The following is a 21,638-nucleotide window of genomic DNA, read 5'->3' as shown; positions in this document are numbered from 1 at the left end:
CATACATAAAGCGGCCAGGTGCTCATGTCGGCCTCAGGACAGAGCAGTTAGCAGCCTGCGATCCCGCTGCATGGCTGCGTGTAGCTTAGAGCCTTGTATAATGCCCTTTCTTACCCACCCCCTTACACACACACACACACACACACACACACACACACACACACAGGACATAAATACACACAGTATTCCCTCCTGCACCAATAACTCCAGCAGGCTGCTGTTATCAATCAGAATAAAGGAGCGTGGATGCTCGGATGGATGAGAGACGGGTGGAGGAGAGGAATTGCCAGCGCTGAGCCCTCGGATGGGGAGAGGGACCAAACTGCCCCACTGCCATCTCCCCAGGGACCCTATTAAACACCCCTGGAGCCAAAGGGGAGGGGGCACAAATATACATCCACACAATGCCTACGCCCACCAGCCCGCAAACACTCATTCACCCACACACAAATCCAGCAGGGCTCAAATGGGCCCGGCACTTTGACATTGATTTGTTTTTCTCATCCCTTCTTCATCCCACCATTTTTTCATCTCTGATGCCGAGGCTCCCTACTGACACATCATAGAGCTATTCTCCGGGTCCCAGCTTGAAGCGGGGTGGGGGGCGGGGGGCATTTTATATTTTGGAGGAATTGAGAGGAGCGACGGGCAGCGAAGGCGGGAGGAAAGGAGGAGGAACAGACAATAAGTTGACAGCTAACGATGGAATGCCTGGCTCTGGTCCCCGGCGTGTTGGCCTGTGCACAGATCAGCAGCTGCCAAAATCAATATGAATCATAACCAATATTTACCCAGCACGCTGACCCGCGACTGTCTCCCTAAACACACACACACATAATCCCGCGAAGAGATGCAGCTGCTGCACCGACAGCCCCTCGCAGGCGCCGCTGGTGCTCGAGGCTGCGCTAACGACCGCCCCCACCGGTGTTTCCTCGCCGTCAGCGATTAAAAGAGGAGGAATCCCTTTCAAGCCGCGACCGCCGACGGCGACGGACGCCTCTCGTCCGGATGATTTCCGCTGACGTGTGTGTGTTGTCTGATTTCCTCTCCCGCCGTAGACTTCGAGGAGCCCGAGGATCCGTCCACTCGCTCCTTCTTCTCCGAAATCATCTCATCCATCTCCGACGTGAAGTTCAGCCACAACGGGCGCTACCTGATGACACGGGACTACCTCACTGTCAAGGTGTGGGACCTTCAGATGGAGAACAAGCCACTGGAAACGTACCAGGTAGGGCTTTTCTTCAGGAAGCCTCGTGATAAATCTCCACTGGTGGAGTTGGTAAATAAGGGTTAGGCTCCATTTTAATCAAAACCTATTGATTTGGGACTAATCACTCAAAGCAACCCTGTTTCGCTGTCACAGTGTCATCTGTACTGATCACCTCACAAGGTCTTATTGACTTATTGAGGAAGGGTAGTGTCTGTGCTGATGCAACCTGAAGGGCAGAACCCCCCACCGTGAGGTCACCGGGGTCAGATCCACACTGTCTGATCACGGGAAGCCATGTTAAGGCGGGTCGTGATGGAGGAGGCCGTCAGCTGGACTCAAGGGATTCTCTGCTCAATCCTAGCTCCGCTCCCACCTGCTAGCTAGCATCTTAGTGTGGGTCACCAGGTCCGGGGGGGATTACTGGAAGTAGAGCTTCCAGTAAATGACTTAAAGGTGACGGAATGTGACCAACCACGTTTGTGTTCCTCAGGTACACGACTACCTACGGGGCAAACTCTGTTCTCTGTATGAGAACGACTGCATCTTCGACAAGTTCGAGTGCGTCTGGAACGGATCAGACAGGTGAGACCTGTTTGCGCCCGTCCTCCGGTTCCACATTCATCCCATGCATTCGTCCCGATAACAGCCCCGTTCTCCTCTGTTCCCCCCTTTAGCGTCATAATGACCGGCTCCTACAACAATTTCTTCCGAATGTTTGATCGGAACACCAAACGCGATGTCACGCTGGAGGCGTCCAGAGAAAACAGCAAACCCAGAGCCATCCTCAAGCCTCGCAAGGTACCAAGATGCTCATCAGTGCTAGATGCATTACACAGAGTGCCTCTGAGAACCCTCGGACAGTCAGAAGTAGTAAAGACAGGACAGGATACTTACTATTTTGAATATTTCCTTCATAAACCAGACATTCTTAATATAATACGTGAATATATGAAATTTTGACTGCATCATCTTAAGATCTTCATCCCTGTCGCCGTCCTTCAGGTGTGTGTGGGAGGGAAACGGCGTAAGGATGAAATCAGCGTAGACAGCTTGGACTTCAGCAAGAAGATCCTGCACACCACGTGGCACCCGCACGAGAACATCATCGCTGTGGCGGCCACCAACAACCTCTACATCTTCCAGGACAAGGTCAACTAAATGGCCACGGGGCTCTCCTGAGCCCAGGGGGCGTTGGAGGATCCAGGAGCGAGCTGGGACCTGGTCCGCATCCTTCTCGCCTCCCTGCGTCCTGTTGCTGCCGGCCTCGGATCCTGCTGCTCTGCTCTGAGGCGGTGCAGAGCTGATTATCCAGTGACTGAGGAGGGAAGGTGGACAATAGCGATTCTGGGAAGCAGGGACGTGTTCCTTCTGGATTCAGCTCAAGAAAGTCAAAAATTAACTACCACTCTCTATCGTTTAATTTATTCAGCTCCAATGGACACCTGACGAAGTGAATCCCTTGCATTTAACGAAGGAGGTGCTGCCTGAATCCGATGATGTAGCAGCCTCCTGGACCCTGAACAAAAGGGTGGATGTGGCGACACTGAGCATAAAATAGAGCACACACACAGAAACCTAGCCTGTGACGGTGACTCGCTGTCATGCAGCAACAGCGCCCCCTCTCTTTCAATCTGCTCCAGGGCCTGTGATCAAAGTGTCGGACGGCGCCACGTGCTGCAGAACTTCTACAGAAAAGACTGTTGACCTCTGACCCGAAGACACCCGGTCAGTCGGAGTACCGTTTCTGCCGAGACCGTTGTAGTTTGTAATGTGAATGAAGCCCCTCTGGGCGGTGTCCATGGTTTTATTTAACGCTGTTGTTTTCTCAAGTCCATCTCTGTCAATGAGTCTGTTTAGAAGCTGTGGTGCCTTCTTTTGGTATGTTGGGGTTTGATGTAGTGGGATGCGGGAGGGGGGAGGGGGACACGCGGCGGGAGTGTGAATGTTTCAAATAAATTGTTGACTTAGGTTTAATTTTTTTTCTTCTTTTTCTCTAAACAAGAACAAAACAAACAAAAAAAGCTCAGCCGAGTTTCAAGTGCGGAAAGAGCTAAAAGTTGTAGTCGTGATTACGTTTACAGCACTGACTACATGCTGGTTATGGTCGGGGGAGGATGCTTTGACATGTATTAAGTATTTTATTGCTCCTTAGTCTGATGTCATCAGGTTGCAAGAGACATGAAGAAGTCAAAATATATTTTTTAATTCCTGATGAGAGCGAAACTTTATCTCCTACATCGTTTGTTTGGATAGTGCTGAATAGGATCTGTAGATGGTAGAAAAGCCAAACGACCTGCAATCAATGTTAAAAGCTCGAGTCTGAGATTTCTCGACATCCCATAATGCTAACCTAGCTCTGATGACTTTGAATCAGTTTAAACTGCAAATACTGAGCTGAACATCTACAGATCGTCTGAGACACTATGCAAAATATGACCTGCTTTCTCCACAAGAAGTCAAAAAGGTTTCATCAGAATCCGGTGTGTCTGTCCATGCTCCTCCTCCTGATGAAGGTCGGCTCTGATGTCATGTTTCAGAAGTCAGATTTGTGTAATGAGCCAACTCCCCTACATGGAAACCAGTCAAAGGTCTAAATGAACTCTGCAAAATCAGGGAATTCTTAAGTGTGATTCCTTTAAACAGTAATGTCTTCTAAACAACCTCCTTTGTGACACTAATTAAAAAAAAAAAAAAAACTTTTATAGCTCAGAATGTATTGAAATGCAATTAATTACCATGCAGTCTTTATGCTTACTGGACTTTCTTTGAATAAAAAAGAATAAAGATGCAAGTTGAAATCCTGCTTTGCTGGACTTTCTGTTGCTGCGTTCGCTGCTGCGTGTGAAACCAGAGCGCCCTCACGTGGACAGAAAGGGGAAGGCTCGTACAAGTGACTGTTAAAAAGGGGAGGAGGGCGCAATTTTATCATCTGGACACAGCTGGTGGCTAATTTTACATTTTCTACAGCTAACACTAGTTTTGCATATTTCAAGGTTATTCACAAATGAATTCAGAAATGGCCTCCTCATATAACAAGTATCAGTACCAGCCACCGTCTGCGCTGCTAATGAAAGCATTCAATATTATAATTCATGTTTTAAATGCTTCCATTGACTTCTCTTCCTGTCAGAGAACAGGTAATAAACAGTGATAATAAATAAACAGTGTCTTAACTCTGCTGAGAAATGACCACTAATTCACAGACGTGCATCACACTGTGCACGACACGCAGAGTTTTTCTAATTGGCTGTGGTCTGCGCACATTTTGTCAGCTGGGGACGGCAGCTGTCAATCAAACGGCATCCTTAAAACCAGCTGCAGGAGCTGCATCACTTTGTCGCCGGACGGACCCAGAGACCGACCTGTCGCTGCGCTGCCGCTGCTGATCATCGGCTGCTACAACAGGCAGAGTGGACCCACCTTTCAGCCGGCTCCTCACCTCCTGGCTGCCTGTGACCTCTCACTTGTCATTTCACTATCTCTCTGGAGCAGATGGAAAAGTTGGGCGGGAATAACGCGACGGGGGTGAACCGCTCTGTGGACAAGTGGTCATTCAATGAATGGGGCTCGTTCCAGCACCCGACCCCTGGGGAGCTGAGCGTCCTGCTGCCGGCCACGCTGGGGCTGATCTGCGTCTTGGGTGCGGCTTGTAACCTCACGGCGATGGTCATCCTGTTCTCCAACGCCCACAGAGGCAAGCTGTCTCTCATCAACTCCCTCATCTTCAACCTCGTCTTCGCCGACGGCCTGCTGCTGGCGTTCGCGGTGCCCTTCCGCGCCGCCTCCTTCTCCGGGGCCGGCCGGAGCCTGGGCTGGGCCGTGTGCAAGACGGCCGACTGGTTCCTCCAGTCGTGCATGGCGGCCAAAAGCTTCACGGTGGCCGTCATGGCCAAGGCGTGCTACCGCTACGTGTCCAACCCCACCAAGCAGGTGAGCCTCCGCCTGGGCTCCATCCTGCTGGCGCCGCTCCTCATCTGGCTCTCCGCCTGCTCCGTCACCATCCCTCAGTGGCTCTTCGTCAGGCTGAGGGGGCCGGCGTGCGTGCTCGTGGTCCCCCCTGAGGCCAGGGACTTCATGTCTGTGTATGTGAAGGCGTACCCGCTGGGGGTCTACTGCGCCCCCCTCAGCTTCGCCCTGTTGTACTTCTGGAGAGCGTACGGCCAGTGCCAGCGCCGCTCGAGTAAGACTCCGAACCTGCGGACTCAGATCAGATCCAGGAAGCTCACGCTGATGTTGTTCAGCCTGACCGTGGCCATGGCTGTTCTCTGGCTTCCCCATTGGGTGCTGTGGATTTGGGAGCGTCACGTAGCGGAGAGGCGAGCCGACGGAGCGCAGCCCCTCGTCTCGCCCCCTCCTCTGCTCCTCTCCCTGTCGGCTCAGCTGCTCACATTCTCCCTGTCGCTGGTGAACCCCCTCATCGTCCTCTCCCTCTCCGAGGAGTTCCGGGAGGGCTACAGGGGGCTGTGGAGGCGCCTCACCCTCCGCAAACAGCCGGCGCCGAAGCCAAAGAGCGGACCCCACAACCCGACCTCCCTGCAGTCCCCGTGCCCCCGACCCGAGACCTCGGGCCAGCACAGTGGGAGGAGGATGCGTCCATCGAGCTCCAGCCAGGCTGACGGCAGAGACGCCGTGCCCCAGGCGGAGGAGGGGGAGGGGAGAGGGGGAGACAGCGCCAGCCTCAAGGACGGGATCGTTTTGCCTGACGTGGAGCAGTTCTGGCAGGAAAGGGAGACGGGATCCAACGCGGAGGAAAACGACCCCGTGCCCTGGGAGCATCAGGGCAACGAAGGTAGAAAGTAGTTGCCTCTCAGGAGGTCGCAGCATTTCATTCATCGGTGCAGCAACTTCATCCACAGACCTCAGTTATTTGGGCCATGGTCACTTTGCATCACCATTGCTGATATTGTTTTGCTGTTGCTTATGATAATAAGGTGAGACGAGAATTCTTTGTGAAATAAGTTTGGCTACAAATCGAGTATCATCTGCAAAAAAACTTTTGGTTCATATCGGGTCAGGGTTAGTATAAAGTTGTGGCTGTAAAATAAAGCTTCTGCTATGAAGGACTTAAGTATAACATGTAGAATAGATCTGTATATATTTTCAGTATGGTACAGTATATAAACAACATAAAGTGGTTGTGCCTGACTCTTAAATATAACATGAAATGTTAATGTTAATAAAAATGTGTTTGATATTGATGTGCCATGTTTAATATTGTGTCCTTTTACTATTATACACTGTTTGTCTGGAGGTGGAGGTGAGGTTATTTTGTATCTGAACGGCTCCAGTTTACAATACAGACAACTGTCAAAGAAACTGTGGAAGTGTTTGGTTTGTGTGGACTCATTTCCTCGGTGGATTTATTGGTCTGCTGCTTTACACACAACAACTGCACTGACCTACGAGGGTTAAACACATTATAAAAAGTTAGACTCAAGAAAAGTGGAGTAAATGAAGACGTGTGAATCATCCCATAGGAGGCTAAGGCAGCATTCTGCACCCACCCTTTATGTGACATTTTCCTCTCATTAATCATTTATGCTGACCTTTTATTGCCAGAGGCAAACACCATTTAACTGTACAACCCACCATCACGGGTAGTGACCTGGCCATAAACACAGAGGGCAGGAAAGGAAGCCGCTAATTATAGGACTTAATGTTCACTCGTTTAAACTGAGAAACAAGTTTCATAATTTGAACGATGATGCTTAAATATACATCTTAAGTATCAGACAGATACTATGACAGAGACAGTTGTGGATTTGGGGCCATAAACAAACCTTTACGGCTCATTAGAATGAGCCTGACTGACTCCTCTGTATAAATATAAGTAGTTTCCAACATCACTTTTTGCCAAACAATAAATTAAATAAATAATCAAACTTAGCAAACCGTCATTTTACATCTTAAATCATCAGAAAAAGTAAAAACAATTTGTGTGTGTGTGCGTAACAAGGTTGAGTAGTGAAGCAAAAACTGGAGCTCACTTCACGCCATCTGCACAGAAGCCTCGGACTGATTGCAGGAAAAAGTGCAATAATCAACGTTACAAGTGGAAAAACAACTCGGGCTTAATGAGGTCATTACACGAGGCAGGGGAGCAGTCAGCAGGTGAGATCCTCTCCTAACTGCCCGCCCCCCCGCTGTGAGGGGAGGCGGGGGTGTCGCCCGTGCGTTTTATCCCTGAGCCAGTCATCATCTCTAATAAATGAAACTCCACAGCCAGCGACATGCTTGCTAAGACTAATTACGCTCAGCAGGTGGGACCGGCTGTAATTAGGCCACATGTTAAAACCTTTACTTGCCGGTGCCTCTGAGTCACGGTTACCTTCACCTCCCTTTGGTCCCGTGGAAGCTCACCTGGCTCCTCAGTCAGCCAGGGTGTGTGTGTGTGTGTGTGTGTGTGTGTGTGTGTTAGATTGGCGCAGAGCGTCTGGCTCTGGTATTGAGTTCTCTTTTGATTAGAATAAATCAGAGCGCTTTCATCTAGGTGAAGGGTGTGGAGATCTAAAGGGCAGGTACATTTCAGAATTTCCAGTGTTAATAAACACGTTGGGCGTTTAACCGACACCTGTATCACGACATCAAATGCCACTGACCACGTATGGAGTCAAACTAGGGTCAGATTAGATTTGTGCGTGCGTAACCAGATTTGTACTGTAGACTTAGTGGGGCTTGTCATGCTGACAAATAATTAGGGGCGTTCAAATTACGCACAAATCATTGCTAAAAGTAAAATAACGTGGCCTTAATTTGGGCATGCTCTGATTGGCTGATGAACAAGGAAGTTGTCGCAGTCCCTTGACGTGGCACAGCAGATCCGGAAAGCTCCACAAGCAGTACACAGCACCAGCAACAAACATGTTAATTGTGCTCTGATAAACGATCAGAGTTAACTCCACCTGCATCATAACATAGCATGGCATGGCTAATAGCCTTTCGGCTAACATGCAACATTAATGTCTGATAGAAACACCAGTTTAACGTTCGCGCAACTGCATCACCTCCGCAAATCATGAGAGTAACGTCACGCTTCATACGCATGAAGATGAGCCGTCATGTCTGTCTGATCATTAAACATAATTAAAGTCATCAGACATTGGACTAGCTTGTTGCTGCTTGTGGAGCTTTCAGGATCTGCTGTGCCACGTCAAAGAACTGCACCAACGTCCTGAGCTTCAGAGCGTAGAGGCCAATTAAGGTCACGTTCTTTTACTTGCATATTTAGCCACAATTTGTGCGTAATTTTAAGGCCCCAAATTATAAGTGTAAATATTGTATAGCCCTATCAAGTCTACAAAGACAAATCTGGTTACGCACGCATAGATCGGTTTACGCACGCACAGATCTAATCTGACCCTAATTTGACTCCATAACCACACCCCGAACTGCAGCATCATAATGTTCTCATCTAATGCTGGTCATCTCATCTCTAACATAATCATCTTTTCCCACCCACACACAATATTCAGCTCTTTCTGGCTCATCCAATTTCAGATAGGGCGACACCTGCTGGCCAATATGAACAAGACAGTATTGACAAAAACACTTCAAATGCACGTTATACATGTGTTTTATTTCGATTCCAGTTGGAGACATGTTATTGCACAGTGCCTGGGTTTGCATAGAAGGTAACTAATGGCAGCTGACAGGCTGTGTCCTTTCAGCGGTACCGTATGGGGATACCAAGTCATCGCAGGGCAGTTACATCCAACCGTCACATAACGGTGTCTTCTCAGTGAAGCTTAACTCCGCATTTGCACAAGGCGCAAACTCAAACAGTGAACAGTTTGAACGTATGGCGCAATTATAGAAAGTAAATAAAACTGTGGCTCATTTTCGTTCCTAATATATGAATTAGTTTCAAATGTTGCCCTGAACCATGGCAACAGGTTCACAATTATTAACTATTACTAGTTATTTGATGTAATTAACTAATTAAAAATCCCCTTTTGACCACTTCAAGTACTTGACTAAAAAGACTCTTGAAAGTGCAACAATATAACAATATAAAACAAATATAAATAAAAATAGTAAAAAATACATGTCTCATCATTGCCATATACATTATACACATGTGGGTGTTACTAGTCCCTATCAATCCAGTTTAAATGCCATAATTCTTCTATTATATAATGTAACAAACATGCTGCATCTTTAGGAAGCATCATGTTTAGTACATGTTTAGTACATGGGCCGAGCTGTAAACCTTCACACCACCCCTCAAAGCGTCTCCATAGTGCTGCTGATACACATGCAACATCAGGCAGGCTGATCACAAAGGTCTCAGATTCAAGTGGATAAAGCAGAAACGTATGGCCCATTTGCAAAAATCAGTAAACATATTCATAATTCACTCATTGTGATATGTTCTGTAATTCACCGTAGACAGTGGATGTCCTCAAAGTACAGCAGTATAAATAAACTGTCAACAGGTCAAATATTTCAAGTATTCATCTTTTCCCACAGTTTAACTGAGCCACTGTTGAAAAGAAGGTTTCAGGCGATCCATCGCTGGATACAAGTGGTGACCCCCCCCCGTGTCCCTGAGGTTTAGTTTAGGAGCTAATAGAGGGGATAAAAGGATAAAAATAGAGTTAGCACAGGGCTTAAACAGGTAGACATCTAGGAAGAAGTGGATATGTGCCTTATTACTCACCGCGTTGTTTTTTTCTGTCCAGTAGATGGAGCCTTTCCGCTCCTCGGCAGGGCTTTAGTAGAAACCTGAACCACTTCAACTTGATGTTGTTGCTGGATTTAAATGAAAGCCATTTCATGTTAACATCACTTAAATAAAACGGACTAATTGCTGGTTAAGAGCACACATTTACCGCGGGCAGTCTGCCGACAGGGCAAGGTGGGGGGGGCCTCCTTGGGGGCTCTGGCCGGGCCCCGGGTCCACCTGAAGGTTGCGTGAGGCTTTGCGTTTCCAGAGCAGGTACAGGGGGAGGTCCCGGGGGGGGCGGAGGAGCCGGGTGTCGTCTTTGCTTCTCCAGCTCGGGTGCGGGCGGAGGGAGTGCGGCGAAGGCGGGGGGCACACATTGTTTCAGAGGAACAGCTGCAGGCTGGGCTTTAGGCCCCGCGGCGTACGCTGGAATGGGAGGGGGCTTCACGGTGGGACGCACGATAGCGTGTCTCGACAGGGTTGAGCACGGTGCGCTCCCGCCAGAAGAGCCCGCCGCCTGTGGAGGAACCCCGGAACAAAGCTCAGCGTGCATGTTCTAATATTAACAAGGGATCATCTGCAGCGCTCCTTTACCAGGGGGCCCGGCTCCGGTTTCTTTAGCAGGAATGTGGGGTTGGCGTGTCCAGTGCTGGGACCCATCAGAGGCTTCTCCCCCATGGGGACGGCACAACTGTGGCTGGAAACACAGGTGGAGAGAGATGTCAAGGCCCGTCGTTCCCACTCTGCTCACTGATGCTCGGTGCGCTACGCGGCTACTTACGTTGGCGCCGGAGGCGGAGCCGGAGCTTTCAGCTGGCGGTACTTGTGCCTGTAGCAGCACCACAGTCCGACGGCGGCTAACGCGGCGAAGAGGGCGAGCGGGAGGACGACCAGGACGGGAAGAAAACCCTCTGTGGGCGAATGAAGACAAGAGGAATGAGCGTCGTACCCAAGTCACAAGCTAAAATCAGCGCTCCGGCTGAAGTTTTCTCACTGTGGCGGGCGACGGGTCCGCTGTCGACGCTCCCGCCCGGCCCCCGCTGGTCACACGAAGGAGGAGCCCAGCCCGGATCACAGTGGCAGTTATGGTTGTTGTTACACAGCTGATGAAAAAGCGCATTAAAGTGAAATAAAAGCACTTTCACTGTATTACCCGTTTCCTTCCCCTTCGCCTCCACTGTGACCGGCATCACTGACTCTGTAGACAGCGACAGGGTTGATTCCAACACTGGAGGGTGCTTTTATCACAGCACATCATTGCGGCGCAACATTTCATTATGTAAAGAATCGAGTTAAGTCCTGCGTCGCTGCCAAGGTTTTCATTTTCCATATTAGCGGGCTAGCAGCTAGCTCATCCAGTAAACCCATCATCCCTCCTCGCGCTCACAGGGACTCACCCCGTGTCCGTGGCACTTGGCACTGCACTCGTCCGCCCGCAGGAAAGATGCATTGCGGCATTCTCCATTAAAGCAAACCTGTTAAGAGGAAAGTCGTGAGGAAGGACGTCACAGCGGTCGAATTCAACCTAACGGCAGTGAACGGCCATTAAGCGTGGTAACGAGACAGGGAGATTAAGTGAGTGACTCTAATGGACGCTCCCGTGTCACGACGATGCGGTCTCTCACCGAGTCGGCGCCGCACTTTGTGCCGGTCATGACCAGACCCGGGTCCAAAGTGTCGCCCTGCAAGTCCTCGTCTCCCGAGCCGAGCTTGTACACGTGCGTGCCCATGCACTGCACCTTCCTCTGTCCTACCGTCACTGTGGTCGGTATGGGCACAGCATTGTTTTCCATGGGCTTGGAGGCCGACGACAAACACTGGATTTTCCCACATTTCGCATCCCTGGTGCAATTCACAGTGAGAAGTCGTTTATTCAGATGTGGACGAGGCCGCTACGCGTTCACTCATTCTGCTTTTTCCCCCCAAAGCGTTTCCTCCTCACCGTTCCTTACAGCTCCTGTACTTCCCGAGCGAGTCTTTGCCACAGTTCCCGTACATGTCGCCGGCTCTGTTTACTTCCGTGAAACACAGGTCGGGGGCCAGACGGCCATCTGTGTTTGGAAAAATAACAATGCACAGACACGTATAAATACACGCGCGCCGTGTGGTGCGGGACCACCTGATGGAGGCCAGATGGCACCGCTCACTGGTCTGCGCGGTCCCTCAAAGGTTCTGCAGGGAAGCTCAGCGCCTGTGCGGACACTGTCCTACAGGCCTCGCCTCCTGTGAACCACCGACGCCTGGTTTCATTTAAGTCTTTAAAGAGTCAACATGCACAGCAGGTTGTGCTGCCCACCTTTGCCCCACAGCGAGCGGCACTGCTGCTCCAGCGTCAAGCACATGCCGGTGTAGCAGTAGCCCTGGCTGCCCGCGCACGACGAGCCGTCCACCAGGTAGAAGTTGGCCGGACAGGACTCCGCCTTCCCGTCACAGTACTCGGGCAGGTCACACGGGCCCGAGGGAGCGCGGCACAGCACCCCCGGACTCTTCAGCTACGCAAGACATGAAGACGAAAATAAAAGAGACCTCCAGCTTTTATCTGAAGCCTAGACGGCATCTTCATTCCCCTCCGCCAACATGGCAGTTCGCACCTTGCAGTCGTCGCAGCAGACGCCGTGGGCACACTCCGCTCCAGCCTTCAACGTGCAGTTGTTGGCGTTGCAGCAGGGACTGGTGCATTCCTGCACAGCACGGGAGCCGTGAGTCCCGACCGAAACCTCCAAAGCACGGACAACTCGGAGACGTCACCCACCTCTTCCTCTCCACAGTCGCACTCCTCCCCCTCCTCCAGGTAGCCATTGCCGCAGCGCCCCCCTCCGTACATGACCCTGGTGTTGGGCAGGTTGAAGAGACACTTGCCACCGCCGGAGCTCAGGTAGCTCCTCAGCTCCTTCTGGTTACAGCTGTTGAACACCCGCGGAAACGGGTCGCTGCCCCGTCAAAGAAGCATGCGCGTTACAAAAGGACGGCGTCAAGCACATCTCTTCAAGAAACATTCTACTCGCGCATCTCACCCTGTGGCGGCGGCCATGATGCAGCCTCCTTCCTTAGCGCTCGCCTGGCAACAGCCTGCGCTGTCATGGTTCATGCCAAAGTTGTGGCCCATCTCGTGCGCCATGGTGGCAGCCACACCGACCGTGATGTCTGAGTGGTCCTGAGTCCAGAGATCATCATTAATATTTTAATTTACTATACTCTTATTTTTTTAAGCTAGTTGGTCACGAGGTTTACATTAGACCAACGTCTGAGCTGTAAAACAACAGGACTGATGTTTGTTTATAGTCTTGACTCTCACCGCGTTCACTCCGCCTGACTGGTATTCGGAGCACATGGCTTTGAGAGGTGCCAGCCCGATGGTGGTGCCCTGGAATGACTTCCCCCTAGAGACGCAAATCCCACTGCTTATTAGTTCCAACTGGACACCGTGGAACAACTGGTGCCGGTTATTATCTCAAAACATTAGGATGAAAGCAGCCAAGGCATTCGTTCCATGGGGCCGAGGCCTCGTGGAGATAAAGGGACTTCATCGGTGGAGAGGGTGCAGAGAGATAAACGGGTCTACCAGGAAACGGGAGAGAGAGAGAGAGAGAGAGAGAGAGAGAGAGAGAGAGAGAGAGAGAGAGACTAACGTGATGAGCTGGGCGTTGTCGTTGGGAAGTGTGCGGAGCTGCTTGCTTCTCCAGGACAGGAATGATGCCAGAGTGCTGTGCGGGTTATCCGACACGTTGATCATGTCCTGGTTGGTCCACACCTCCAGGCCGATCAGCGCCACGCGGATGTTCAAAGCCTTGTAGTACTGCAGGAGCGACCAAAGGAAGAAGGTGTCATGGCTACATTTAGATCCGACGACCGCCTGCGGGTTTCACCTACCTTGTCAACCAGGTTAGCAGCTTCCAGTAGTTTCTGTTTGGTCGTCTCAAGACTACGGCCATGGTTTTCATACTGCACATAATCATATTAAAACAGATATTACTACATTGATTATTCTTATATTTGTGTGTTTCCATGAGTAGGTGATATTTCTATTTGCCCATTACAGCTAACTTGATAAATTAACACATAAGACCTCAACTCCTGTATTTAAAGATGAACCTCAAAAGGAACCAAATGTGAGCATGTCTACTGTGTCCTCACCTCAGTCTTATCGGCCACCATCAGCAGCTCGACATACTTCATATTCTGGCTCAGGTCTCGCTTTCCCTGAAAAGGAATAAGTAAAGTTTACCCGTGGGTTGACGTCACGCTGTGTGTGTCAGGCAGCGGATATCGGTTGCCTCGGCCTGAACTCACCCTCTCTCTGCGCGGTGGCACAGAGATTCCATGGATGAAGTCTTTAAGGCCCTCCTTCTCGTCCCCGTTGCCGTGGCGATGCAGGCAGCTACCTCCGGGCAGTTTGAGGCTCTCGGCTCTGAACACGGCGTGCTGCTGCGCGTCCGTGGCAACAGGGAGGGGCTCGATCAGGTAGGAAAGGCTTGTGTTCAGAGAAATCAGGCCCCTGGGGAAACACGGCACTATTGAAGGTTCCTTCAGTCAGTGAATGTGCTGTGAACATTGAGACGAGCCAGTACTCAGTGGCTGGACTGGTGATTTATCAGTGTATATGAATGAAGATCACACAGTTCTCTGGCTTTACCACTAAACCACTGGAGCACAGCTGCCTTTACATAAACACGCATGAATTCTCACAGCTGCCTGACCTGCTGCTGTGAGACATCTGGAAATGCCTGTCGCCCACATGTCAGTGTCCCCATATGCTGAGTCTGCGTTTCTCCAGAGAGTCCACACCAGTCATATAAAGACGTATTAAACCCACTCGTCCTCCAGATGCAGAGCAGTAAAACAGAGACACACATGGCTCTGATCTCTGTGTCCGCTTGCCAATTCCTCGTCTGTTTCTGCTCTCTCCCCTGCAGGAAGTATCAGCTGCTATGGAGCCACATGAGGAGAAAACATAGGATCTCCACAACGAGCTGCACCCGGTGAACCGGCTCCTGAGCCGGCGACCCACTAACCTACTGAACTACACAGGACACTGTACCCAACTGTTTCCTGTCACCTTATCTACGCAGCTGTGGTCCGACAACCGACTCTGCAGCTCTGCACCTTCTTCTCTTCTACCTAAGACCTGACTAAATGTGTTTTACTGCATGTTGACGACTTCAACCACAACTCTTACTTCTCTCCCATCGATCTCTCTATCACTGTATTGCCCAACTTTCCACTATTCACTTTCAGCTCCTTCGTGTTGCTGATGACTCTCAGAGGAAATGTAGAAAATGTATTCTTCTTCATTTTGTCATGGAAGGCGACGTTATACAAAGAACTTTGTGAATACAGCCCATAATATTTACCTGAGACCTGAGCAAGTACTAAGAGCAACACTGGAGCCTTCCACACCCAGAACCTCTCCATGGTAGAAACAGTTTCGCTAGAAGACAGGAACAATTGCTCAGTGGAAGCATTAACGTCCATCTACTCTATATGAAGTGTATTAGTGTTTATCTATTTTTTTACGATCCTTTGCACTTCGTTTCTGCAGTAGAACATCAAACTGTCTCTCAGACTCACAGTGTCGGCCGGTGAGGAGGACTTGCGGGCTCCGTCGGCCGTGTACCATATTTCTTGATATCCAGGGGCCAACAGCTGCCTGGGGAGAGACCAAACAAAGTCAGAGACAATATACAAGAGGCATAGATGTAGCATCAGACGTTCAGTCCCGAGGAGCAGCAACAGCACGGAGGCGTCACGGTGAAAAATGCATTGAGCGAAGGCTGCAGGAAACAGAAGAGACAGAGGAAGACGGATTCTCTCCTGCAGCCCACGGCTCATAAAACATTCACTGTGACAGAGACTCAAAACCAGGCGGCTTTAAAGATTTAGACAGAGATCCTCTCAGAGATTAAATCCAAAGAAGAATGTGCAGAAGTGGTGTGTCTGTAATAAAACCCACATACCCAACCTAGCCTCACAGAGTTTCTGCATTGGTATAAAATGCAGACTAATAAATCATAGTCACCGTCATTTCACTGTGGTGGAACATCTCATTCCTCATGGCCGCCATCTGTGTGGATGCAGATGAGGGGGTGTTTTTTCTCCCTGTCAAACTTGTGTCAACCTAGCGAGCCAGTATTTACATGTCTGACAGATGCTTGTTTTCCTGCCGTTCTCCCTCCAACTCCGTCTCAATCCATTCTTCCTGCTCTCCTCCATAAACTCTGTCTGGCTCACAGAGCGTTTCCTCTCTCCGGTGCCTCCGTCCACTGATCTACATGCATGGACTGAGAGGGGAACTATGATGTCTCACACGGTCTAGTCTCATCAATATGGCACCATATTTTTTTATTTAAAACTTTTAAATTAACAGTGACATGTTGCTTTGCCATGTTTTCCATTCAAAGCGTGAATTTCCTGCCTTCTTAACTATTCCTTTTGAAGGACGATGAAGACATATGAACGGAAGATGGGGATTTTTCTTTTGTCGTACCATCAGATGCCCTGAGGGGCACAAGCCATTTGAAACAATGACGGCCCATTGAGGCCAAGCAGCCACTAAGCAAGTCACAAGACAGAAAATGCTTCATCCATTAACAGCTCACCACCATGAAATTAAGGGTCTGTACACATGGAACACTCTCAAACACACTCCAACAGACGGCTCGAAAATGATTACTCAGCAGTAACGTATCCGGCTGATGTAACCCTAAACAGGGCGACCCCGCTGTGTTGTGACTTGACCCTCTGACCTCATTTACATCTGGCCTTCCTCTAGTTCCCCAGATATTCTCACCGTGTTCTGTCACCTTTCCAACCGCTCTGTCAACAGACAAAAAAGACAATGACTTCTTCCAGGAGGAAACAGACAGCGCCTCTTTCTCTGTTTCCCTGCCACTCAGAAAGCTACCGATGCTGCAGTCAGGCGTGGGCGAACCACAGTCACCACAACAGCCCTAGATTTTCAGCTTTTATCTCATTAGTGTCCTCAGCTCTTTGTCTAATGGTTTCAGGGCACATGGAAACAATTCATGCATTGATATCAGGCTGCTTGGAGAAGGTCCAAAAACCTTTACCTTTATACTGTGATGCTGGTTAATAACTTTCCTCCTCATCTTCTCAGGCGACCTTTCCATGTTCTGTGTGGTGTGAATGCATGTGTGGGAATGTTTTTCAATTTTAAGTTATCTCACATATTCACTTTGTTCTGCCATTTAGTAAATGAATGAATTTTGATGATTATTTAAATTCCACAATATATTGTGCAACTATGCATCACAATAGGTTTCACATACTGTAGCCTCTAAACGCATTGCCCATATGGACAAATCTGTTGAACCAAACATCTGTGCATTCAAATGGTAGAGATGAAACCAGTCCTCCTCAAAACACATGAAACAAACTGTGGATGTCATCAAACGGTTCGCTTTCCTTTTGTCTCGTTTCTGACCTCAAAAACAAAACATTTCCATCTTGATGATGACTTCTGAAACCGGGCGTAGTCGGACTAACGGTTCTGTGAAGTTAAAACCCTGTGTGCTAAGAGTGAACTAACTTAGCTTCAACTCAGTCAACCTGCACATTTTGCTTTGTGACCTATAGTATATAAGAGCAAATGTGTTGTTGTCAAGCTGTGTTTGTGAATGCAGATTGATCCAGTGTTGTATTCCTTCAAATCATCCATCACAGTCTCTGAGAGTCCAATGTCCAAAACTAAACATATATAGTAAAATAAATAGTCACACTTTTAACTTTTACTGGCAAACTGGCAAAATAAAGCCCTGCACCAATACGAAATACCCCGACCCATAATTAGATTCTGGTAAATGCTATCACAGCTTGAAGAAGGAAGGGTGAAGCAGGGAAAACCTCTATGGAGTGGCTGAATCGCTGAGATTCTGTGAGTGACCCAGAATCCAGAAGGATGATGTGATTGAGCCAAGAAACATGGGCTGAATCAGGCCTGTCTGTAAGTGGGGCTGGGACAAAGGCTCGGTTCAGGCTCAGCGGGACAAGGGAGGGGTGAGGTTTAATGCTAATGCGCTTGGGAGATAGTGATGTATAAGGGTCAGTGGGTCGCATTCTCTCATAGTATCAGATGACATCATTGCAAAAAGGGAGAGAGGGAGGCAGTGGCAAAGTCAAAGTACCGCTCAGCAATGATTAAGAGGCTTTTACTTCACGGGGGCAACGATGTGGGCGAGCGCTAACACCGACGCCTAGCTTAACGCGTCTAAGCACACAGGGCCGCGCTGCCGTGAGACTAAACCCAGACAGAAGTGAGACAAGGACAAGCAAATGGACCCCTCGCCCTCTGCTGCCTGGACCCGCGATCCATCAGGTCCGTGCCATAAGTCCTGTTTGTGTTCCTTTGTGTGTCGCCCGCCTGCGTGTGGCCGCGGCCCCCGCGTGGGAGATGTGTGTTTGCGCGAGGGCCCTGGGGAACGCCGGCCGAGGCGCGGGAGGAGAATGAATGGGGCGCTCGTTTTTTAAGCCGGACAGGGGAAGACATACGAGGTGAGGACGAGGGGAGAACAATAGCAGCTACATGTCCCAGCGGGGCGGTTAATTCAGGTTCGTGCACTTAAATGAGTGTGGACAGAAAACACAGAAAGTCCTGCAGAGGAGGAAGCAGGGATATAATTCATACGGAGAAGCCGTTCCTCTCTGCTGCCTTTCGCCCCTGGTCCATCACATCCTCAGACACACCTTCTCATCCTCCCTCCGTGGCTGCGGCCGGGGTTCTGCGCTCTGAGCCAGCACACTGTGGTTGGCTCGTAACCAAATCAAGCACAGCCCAGCCTTTCATTAGGGTAAAAGCCCAGGCGCACGCACACACAGACACCCGCGCCCATGCACATAGGAATGATTAACACACGCGCAGTTGGACTGGAAATGAAAGAGAGTGTGATGTGGAGCGGAGCCGGGGGCAGCGGAGCTGGTTCGATTCCGCCCGTATCTGCCCGTTAAGGTTCAGCGAGGTCACGAGGGAGTTGCCGGGACACAGAGATGGGCACTGGCAGCATTTTCTCTGGCTTCTCTCCAAACTGGGACATTAATCTTCAGCCTCGGTTTTCTGCCGAGCTCAGGCGGCCAATCCAAACCTCAGACTAAATAAAGGGTTGAGAAAGAAAAAAGCAGGAAGGCGAGCACTTATTTATGTCCTTTGAACTATTCTTGAAAGGGACTGTACAGAAATGACTGAGAGTGGCTCCGTGGTTAAGGGTCAGAAAAGAAACCAGAAAGCAGTTACACTGTAAGTACTGTAGTCGTCCCAGACTCAGGGTTGCCCCTAAAATTACTTACTTTATTGCTTTTTAAAAATCAATATAACGATCTACTCTTTAAATTTCTTAACATCGCTTTGTACTAAAGTGATGTAAGGATAACTGTCCTGTTGCACCATAACATGAGGTTGCTCATTTCATCAAACAGTTGAGATGTTGCTCTATGCCTTTAAAAGGTGAGCACAAAAAAACAGACGAGTTCCTCTTCCTCACAGATACCAACATCCTTATCTCACGCAAGATGAACCCCAAAGGCGCTGAAGATGGGGACAAACAAAGCGCTGTGTGTTTGATGTGGACTCCCTGCCCAGGAGTCTGACCACCTGCTGGGCAGAGGGAGCAGGGAGGTGAAGCCCTCAGGGCACCATCGCTCAGACGCAGCGGAGTCTTGGTTTCTTAACGCGAGTGCCTGAGCGCCAATGAATGACAGCGAGAGAGAGAGAGAGAGAGAGAGAGAGAGAGAGAGAGCTCATGTTTCATGCTGATACTAGACCGCATTTCTAACGCTCACCAACGCTTGCCATTCCGCTCGTGTCCAAGCGCGAGCCCGACAGCCACAAATCACAGCTCGGGCCTCTCTCTCACCTAAAGGGGCGAAACGCTGGACGGGAAGCGGCTCCATCAGATTACAGGAGCAGAGGAGCGGTCTTATTTCCTGTTTGCTCAGGGCTCACAGATCAGGTGTCAACCGTCTGGTGTCCATAATCACTGCTCCGCTCCCTTTATCCCCCATCTCTACAGCCGCACACTGACCTTCAGTGTGTCCCCTTAGAAGCTAACATCTGGGCTGAAAAAACAGTGAGCTGGTACAACTTGTGAAAGTAAAGTAAGTTGACATAGTGTTTTGCCCCAAATATCGTTCCACGCTATAAAACACTGAAGCAGCGTGAAATCATCGCTCACTTGTTTTTCTCCAGGTGCAGCCGGAGCTCCTGACCCTCGGCCGAGATCAGGACCTGTGCCTCTGTTGGATGCTGCGGAAAAAAGAACGCACGGAGATGGGTTGACAGAACAATGGCTGACTTATCGCGTGCGTGGACGCTCAAGCGGCCGGAGAGACGCGGACCGACTCACCTCTCTGCCGGCAGCCCGCCGGTGTCTGCGTGGATGCAACCACCGGGGGGAGGTCAGCTCGTAACCCCGGACGTGCTCAAGGATGCTCCGCTCACTGAGCCCTGGCGAAGAACGGGCAAATTGAGGGGTTCGCAAATTAGCAGTAGGAAAAATAAACAAATAAAACCATCAAAACAATAACATTTCGCGTGCCACACGTGCACATTCCGAACTATATTTCAGTATTTCGCTGTGATGCATTCGCGGTACAGCCGCTGTCGTACGTTTAAACATTGATTCCCAGGTGGGAGCTACGCGGAACCATCGCACTCACCGCTGTAAACATTGCGTTCAGGCGCAGCAGCCTGAACGCAGGAGAGGACAACCAGGAGGCGCGCACACAGCGAGGACCGCGCCGCGTCGACGGGAGGACGACGCGCGCCTGAACGCATCCTAACGAAACGCGGCTCCAGAGGAATCGGCGCATGCAGTACACGAACGTGCGGCCGAACCGGTCCGGTGAAGTCGTTAAATCAGAGAGGAAGCCGCCGGCGAGTCATCGCGACGCACGAGCTGCTGCTGCGCGTCTGAGGGAGATGCTCGTCTCCTCCTCAATGAACCACTCCCCCTGCGCTTCCTCCATCCGAGCGCTCGTATCTGCCGCGAACGGAGTGTTGTCGACGCTTAATAGGTTTTCTAGCGTGTCCATGAGTCAAAACATGCCACGATGAGGTCAAAACCGGGTTCATGTCATATTTCTAAGCGTGAGACAATTATGCAGGTAGCTTTGCAATAAATAAATAATCAAGGTAATTTCTCCACACAACATGTTGACATGTGTACAGTGTTTTGTAATTGTAAAATGGTGTAATGGCTGCCTGAGGACGTGTGTGTCAATGGGAACACTTTCAAATGGGACATTCAAGTACAGTTTGACCGGGGTTGAGTGAAGTGGCACCTCAGCGGGTCCTCCAAGCAGAAACCCAAAGGGCTTAGGTTCAGGGTCTATGTGTAAACACATGCACTCTTTAAATAACTGCACACTTGTCGACACGCGCTCTGGTTTCTAGGATTTCTTAAGTAAGTAAGTTTGCAAAAGACTGATTCATTTGCTAATATGACACCTGTGTAAAGACAAAGTCAGCACCAAACAGGTGTGCATGAATTCAGTGGATTCCAGATGAGAATATCTCAGAGTTGAACCCTGGTTACATAAAGTACAGTAGCTACATGCTTGTAACAAGGTCAGCTAAACTAAAATTACAGCTGTAATACCCGACAATACCACAGCCCTCCACCAGCGGCCATTCATACTGCACAGGCATTTTGGAAGTGTGATGATAAATCTGTCAGAGCACATGAGAGAGGGATAGGGTGTACGAGGGTGTGTGAAGTATTCTTAGCATTGATGACCATCCATTCACATCTCTAA

General features: G+C 49.8%; 3 protein-coding genes and 1 long non-coding RNA gene across 6 annotated transcripts in view; 3 read left to right on the top strand and 1 right to left on the bottom strand.

The window, feature by feature from the left end:
• The window catches only part of LOC114864739 (serine/threonine-protein phosphatase 2A 55 kDa regulatory subunit B beta isoform), a 30,967-nt gene extending 27,057 nt beyond the window's left edge, over nt 1-3,910 (top strand). For all 3 annotated transcript variants that reach the window (XM_029165690.3, XM_055512518.1, XM_029165689.3), the window contains exons 7-10: nt 1,059-1,228; nt 1,701-1,792; nt 1,885-2,008; nt 2,213-3,910. In XM_029165690.3, the coding sequence (XP_029021523.1) occupies nt 1,059-1,228; nt 1,701-1,792; nt 1,885-2,008; nt 2,213-2,368 (542 nt within the window). In that variant the 3' untranslated portion in view covers nt 2,369-3,910. The remainder of the gene's footprint in view (nt 1-1,058; nt 1,229-1,700; nt 1,793-1,884; nt 2,009-2,212) is intronic.
• Nucleotides 3,911-4,142: 232 nt separating this feature from the next.
• On the top strand, nt 4,143-6,526 carry gpr151 (G protein-coupled receptor 151). The gene has a single exon (XM_029165697.2). The coding sequence runs from the start codon at nt 4,703-4,705 to the stop codon at nt 6,008-6,010; it is 1,308 nt and encodes a 435-aa protein (XP_029021530.1). The 5' UTR covers nt 4,143-4,702; the 3' UTR covers nt 6,011-6,526.
• Nucleotides 6,527-8,765: 2,239 nt separating this feature from the next.
• adam19b (ADAM metallopeptidase domain 19b) lies at nt 8,766-20,674 on the bottom strand. The gene is made up of 23 exons (XM_029165640.3): nt 20,541-20,674; nt 20,228-20,328; nt 20,057-20,127; nt 15,444-15,522; nt 15,227-15,303; nt 14,166-14,370; nt 14,010-14,075; nt 13,746-13,817; nt 13,505-13,671; nt 13,171-13,255; nt 12,890-13,029; nt 12,628-12,805; nt 12,467-12,556; nt 12,172-12,367; nt 11,818-11,926; nt 11,501-11,717; nt 11,273-11,350; nt 10,870-10,978; nt 10,657-10,786; nt 10,470-10,572; nt 10,042-10,392; nt 9,870-9,961; nt 8,766-9,775 (listed from the first exon to the last, which is right to left on the bottom strand). Exons 1-23 carry the CDS (start codon nt 20,656-20,658, stop codon nt 9,769-9,771), a joined length of 2,841 nt encoding a protein of 946 aa, XP_029021473.1. The 5' UTR covers nt 20,659-20,674; the 3' UTR covers nt 8,766-9,768.
• LOC129604756 (uncharacterized) lies at nt 17,851-20,234 on the top strand. Its single transcript, XR_008695944.1, has 3 exons — nt 17,851-18,207; nt 19,745-19,979; nt 20,071-20,234. It is a non-coding gene; the product is annotated as an uncharacterized LOC129604756 (long non-coding RNA).
• Nucleotides 20,675-21,638: the final 964 nt, after the last annotated feature.

Source organism: Betta splendens, chromosome 10 (assembly GCF_900634795.4).
Source record: "Betta splendens chromosome 10, fBetSpl5.4, whole genome shotgun sequence".
NCBI classification, from domain to species: Eukaryota; Metazoa; Chordata; class Actinopteri; order Anabantiformes; family Osphronemidae; genus Betta; species Betta splendens.
The sequence above is the reverse complement of the archived record's forward strand: the minus strand, read 5'-3'. Positions and strand labels throughout refer to the sequence as shown.

Coding starts and splice junctions, on each gene's coding strand:
- gpr151 (XM_029165697.2), top strand. CDS start 4,703: ATGGAAAAGTTGGGCGGGAATAACGCGACGGGGGTGAACCGCTCTGTG.
- adam19b (XM_029165640.3), bottom strand. CDS start 20,658: ATGCGTTCAGGCGCGCGTCGTCCTCCCGTCGACGCGGCGCGGTCCTCG. Junction 10,787..10,869: donor CGGACCCGTCGCCCGCCACA/GTGAGAAAACTT, acceptor ATTCGCCCACAG/AGGGTTTTCTTCCCGTCCTG. Junction 9,962..10,041: donor CTGTCGGCAGACTGCCCGCG/GTAAATGTGTGC, acceptor ATTTAAATCCAG/CAACAACATCAAGTTGAAGT.